The sequence below is a fragment of the Oratosquilla oratoria genome, chromosome 17 (assembly GCF_046742065.1).
Source record: "Oratosquilla oratoria isolate Oo_2021 chromosome 17, ASM4674206v1, whole genome shotgun sequence".
In the NCBI taxonomy this organism is placed as follows: Eukaryota; Metazoa; Arthropoda; class Malacostraca; order Stomatopoda; family Squillidae; genus Oratosquilla; species Oratosquilla oratoria.
The window spans coordinates 29,338,986-29,343,985 of record NC_134793.1 but is presented as its reverse complement, the minus strand read 5'-3'; the positions used below and the strand labels follow the sequence as shown (position 1 = coordinate 29,343,985).

At 43.0% G+C, this 5,000-nt stretch overlaps 1 protein-coding gene across 3 annotated transcripts in view; it reads left to right on the top strand.

Moving 5' to 3' along the window:
• Positions 1 to 1,435: 1,435 nt before the first annotated feature.
• Positions 1,436 to 5,000, top strand: part of LOC143034567 (uncharacterized) — a 428,587-nt gene continuing 425,022 nt past the window's right edge. For all 3 annotated transcript variants that reach the window (XR_012967264.1, XM_076200810.1, XM_076200811.1), the window contains exon 1: positions 1,436 to 1,657. Coding sequence is in view for 1 of the 3 variants with exons in the window: in XM_076200811.1 (XP_076056926.1) it covers positions 1,558 to 1,657 (100 nt within the window). In the remaining 2 variants the exon portion in view is untranslated. The remainder of the gene's footprint in view (positions 1,658 to 5,000) is intronic.

Genomic DNA, 5,000 nt, shown 5'->3' with positions numbered 1-5,000 from the left:
GCAAACCGATTCAAGCCCCACTTGTTGTCTCTTCTGTCTTACATATTTGTGGGTGAAGGAACTTTCCTTTCCCAAGCCCATTGCTCGTGTTAGAAGAAATGGAGCAAAAGGGAATTGAAGTAAGGCCCAGTTACACCAAGCTTACGAGCTGTTTCGGACCTCCGGCGACCAGGCTGATTTGTGTTGTTCCTCTGTTTATTTAAAAAAAAAAAAAAAAAAAAAAAAAAAAAAAAAAAAATCGAGAAAATGGCACAATTGGAATGAATCTCCTCCCCGACATGAAGATGAATATGAAATAGCCACCTGGCGCTAACCTCAATGAGTGAGACAAAAGTGCCACCGTCCATCGAAGGAGGTGGTCGGAAACAGGTCGTAAGCTTGGTGTGACTGGGGCTTAACCCTTTAAACTCCGATGACAAGATGTCTTGTCGTTTGGTCAAATATAACAAAAAATCATAAAACACCAAAATGTTTGATCAAACACCAGAAAAAATATGACGTCAGTCCTCGCGCGGTCAAGCCGCATCAGATGATATTCGGATGTACGGGCCGGCGCGAGGCCTACCATATACGGTTTTTCGTATCTACACCACAAGCGGCTGACATGAGTTGAATGGGTTAAGCGATGTACAAAAGTGTATAACAGCCCAGGTGATTAACCAAGGAAGAACCTAGAACAGGGGTGGGGAACCTTTTTGTGCATGAAGACCACCTTACAATACATCGTCCCACATAGATGCCGCACTGATTTTTTTTTTTTAATTATCTTATCCCTTTTTATAATAAATAATATACTTTTTAAATAATAGATAATATAATTTTTTAAATAATATGTATATCAAAGGCCGCAGAAGGCCGCACTTGATGGCCCGGAAGGCCGCAGGTTCCCCACCTCTGACCTAGAGTAATAATCCCCACCTCATTGACATGTTAAAATATAATGTGGTTTTTCATTAATATCATATCTCGTGTACTTGGGGTAAATACTAAATTCCACGGTTTTGGCTATTGAGTGAATACTGGTCATCCCTGAAAAATCCAGACTTACCTTTAACTTTGATCTTCATTATACTATGACAGTCCCTCAGGGAAATAAAATCGTCTGGCGTCAGCAAGGATGAAATCTTGAAGAGGAAGGCATTCCAGTGTTCGTTGAGGCCTCAAAAGGCCGCTTCGAAGCAGTCAACCAAACCAGATCAAACCAGATTTTATTAACTGCTTTGTTTTTAGATAAAACGTACTAACGCAGTGAGAGATCTTCTTTGTAAAAGCAGTACTCGATTATCCTTAGAGCTGCCAAAGCCTCATTAGAGTTTACATCCACATTAATGAGTTATTTATATCAAACCGAAGCTTGGGTCAGTATTGCTTTCGAACATTTTGCTACAGCCAATCACCTCGCACTAAGTAACCAGCATGCACTAGCAGACGTGTTGACATTATCAGGTTAAGTGAAAGAGTGACTCTTCGTTACATTTTTTTTTTTGTGGTGAAAGATTTGACATGACAAAAAGTGTCGTTCTTGCAATGTGAGTAAAATGGAAAGTATGAGAGTAAATGATAAGTGATTTAAAGTGTCAGAATATAGCCGTCAAAGAAAAGAATGCCTTCTCAAACGATGGAAGGCCGTGGATGATGAAAAAACAGCACAGGAACGGTAAGTAACTTTCTTTACGATGTACTGTGTACTTGGTTGTATCAAAATTATGTCTTGGATAAAGGCAAAACGTACCCTATTATTTTTACTGAGCGAGTTAAGTTTAGCAAACTTTAAATAAGTTTACAAACTTTCAGTTTTGTGCTAGAAATTTACCAGATGCCGTACATCCGTTGAGTCAAAGAAAGTAACACTGCGGAGTGGTGAAGGAACACTGGGTAAAATTCCAGAAGTACGAATATTTAACATGAAACTCCTGACCTAACCTAACCATTCCATACTAAAAATTTACATTTGAAATTAAAAAGCAAAAATAATAAATAAACAAAATAAAATTGAATAGATTAAAATAAAATAAACGGAAATGTGTTTGCGTGTTACTGGAACAGAATCGAGTACCATATGACAAAAGTGAAATATCACGACAGTAGTGCAATTGCTCGGCATTCCAGGCTGAAATACAGAAAACAAAATTGTTCTTACGTTCTTACGTAGTTGGAGTTTCTCGGCCGTATTCCGCCGCTTACACGGCGCTCATTACAGCCGCCCTCATATAAACTAACACTTGTGTAGATAGGGGTCAGGCTTACAACATGGTAACGTAGCTCTTGTAAATAGGCCTGAAGCTTTCAATATGGGGATTGAGACACGCTGACGTTATTTGGCAATTTTGATCTGATTAATAATAACTGGTTACATGGGCGCCCGGAAGGGGGTGGGAACAACTTACAAGGATGTGTTTGAAATTTGCCGGTGAATTTTTAGAAGTGCACACCTACGCGATATAGCAATAGAAAATTGAATAATAATTTTGTAAATTATAATACATCAATGTAATGTACGTTATTCTCGGTGGAAATCAATAAAATAAAAAGTTGCTAAAAGCTATAAACGAACAAATGGTTGCTTGTGACGCAATCTTTGTTTTGGTAGAGGCTGAGGCCAAAGAAATTAAAGAATGATAAATTCGTCTATTCTAACCTAACCTAACCTAACCTAACCTAACCTAACCTAACCTAACCTAACCTAACCTAACCTAACCTAACCTAACCTAACCTAACCTAACCTAACCTAACCTAACCTAACCTAACCTAACCTAACCTAACCTAACCTAACCTGCCAACCTAACCTAACCTAACCTACCTAACCTTACTTAACCTAACCTAACCTGCCAACCTAACCTAGCCTAGCCTAGCCTAGCCTAGCCTAGCCTAACCTAACCTAACCTAACCTAACCTAACCTAACCTAACCTAACCTAACCTAACCTAACCTAACCTAACCTACCTACCTACCTACCTACCTACCTACCTACCTACCTACCTACCTACCTACCTACCTACCTACCTACCTACCTACCTACCTACCCAACCCAACCCAGCCCAACCCAACCCAATCCAACCCAACCTAACCTAATCTGCATCTAGTAATGCGATACCTGTAATTCTAGAGGTCGTCAGGGTGGTCGTCATCGTCTCCGACCTCCGAATCTATCAAAACAAAGATGGAGTCTAAAGGAGTCGAGGTGACTTCATTCGTTTCTGTGTAGGTTTTAGCAACGTTTTTTGATATTTATTTACGCCAAGAAAATATCTATTACATTGGTTTATTATAATTTATAAAAGTAGTATTTAATTCTCTAATGCTATACCACGTAGGTGTGCACTTTTAAAAAAAAATACAAAAAATTATATAATATCTGTGTATGAGTGATGGAAGTCAAAATGTAACTCACGTAGATATGTTGATATATGCCTGTTCAGCCAATTTGAAGTTTGTATCTTGTACTATTAGTATTAGCGATATATGTATAATATCTTTAATATTACCCCCACCCATGCCAAAATTTCTGCAAGGTCCCCTGGTTGGATATGATCAAGGGTAATGGTCATCACCGAAGGTTCAGATGTCGGGGCGCGTCCTGTTACCTCCGTATAAGTCAGTGACGTGTCTTGGTACCTCCGTATAAGTCAGTGGCGCGTCTTGGTACCTCCGTATAAGTCAGTGGTGCGTCTTGGTACCTCCGTATAAGTCAGTGGCGCGTTTTGGTACCTCCGTATAAGTCAGTGGCGCGTCTTGGTACCTCCGTATAAGTCAGTGGCGCGTTTTGGTACCTCCGTATAAGTCAGTGGCGCGTCTTGGTACCTCCGTATAAGTCAGTGGCGCGTTTTGGTACCTCCGTATAAGTCAGTGGCGCGTCTTGGTACCTCCGTATAAGTCAGTGGCGCGTTTTGGTACCTCCGTATAAGTCAGTGGCGCGTCTTGGTACCTCCGTATAAGTCAGTGGCGCGTCTTGGTACCTCCGTATAAGTCAGTGGCGCGTCTTGGTACCTCCGTATACCTCAGTGGCGCGTCTTGGTACCTCCGTATAAGTCAGTGGCGCGTCTTGGTACCTCCGTATAAGTCAGTGGCGCGTCTTGGTACCTCCGTATAAGTCAGTGGCGCGTGTTGGTACCTCCGTATAAGTCAGTGGCGCGTCTTTTTACCTCCATATAAGGCAGTGGCGCGTTTTGGCACTTCCGTATAAGTCAGTGGCGCGTCTTGGTACCTCCGTATAAGTCAGTGGCGCGTCTTGGTACCTCCGTATAAGTCAGTGGCGCGTTTTGGTACCTCCGTATAAGTCAGTGGCGCGTTTTGGTACCTCCATATAAGTCAGTGGCGGGTCTTGGTACCTCCATATAAGTCAATGGCGCATCTTGGTACCTCCGTATAACTCAGTGGCGCGTCTTGGTACCTCCGTGTAAGTCAGTGGCGCGTCTTGGTACCTCCGTATAAGTTAGTGGCGCGTCTTGGTACCTCCGTATAAGTCAGTGGCGCGTTTTGGTACCTCCGTATAAGTCAGTGGCGCGTATTGGTACCTCCGTATAAGTCAGTGGCGCGTATTGGTACCTCCGTATAAGTCAGTGGCGCGTCTTTTTACCTCCGTATAAGTCAGTGGCGCGTTTTGGTACCTCCGTATAAGTCAGTGGCGCGTTTTGGTACCTCCGTATAAGTCAGTGGCGCGTTTTGGTACCTCCGTATAAGTCAGTGGCGCGTCTTGGTACCTCCGTATAAGTCAGTGGCGCGTCTTGGTACCTCCGTATAAGTCAGTGGCGCGTCTTGGTACCTCCGTATAAGTCAGTGGCGCGTCTTGGTACCTCCGTATAAGTCAGTGGCGCGTTTTGGTACCTCCGTATAAGTCAGTGGCGCGTTTTGGTACCTCCGTATAAGTCAGTGGCGCGTCTTGGTACCTCCGTATAAGTCAGTGGCGCGTTTTGGTACCTCCGTATAAGTCAGTGGCGCGTCTTGGTACCTCCGTATAAGTCAGTGGCGCGTCTTGGTACCTCCGTATAAGTCAGTGGCGCG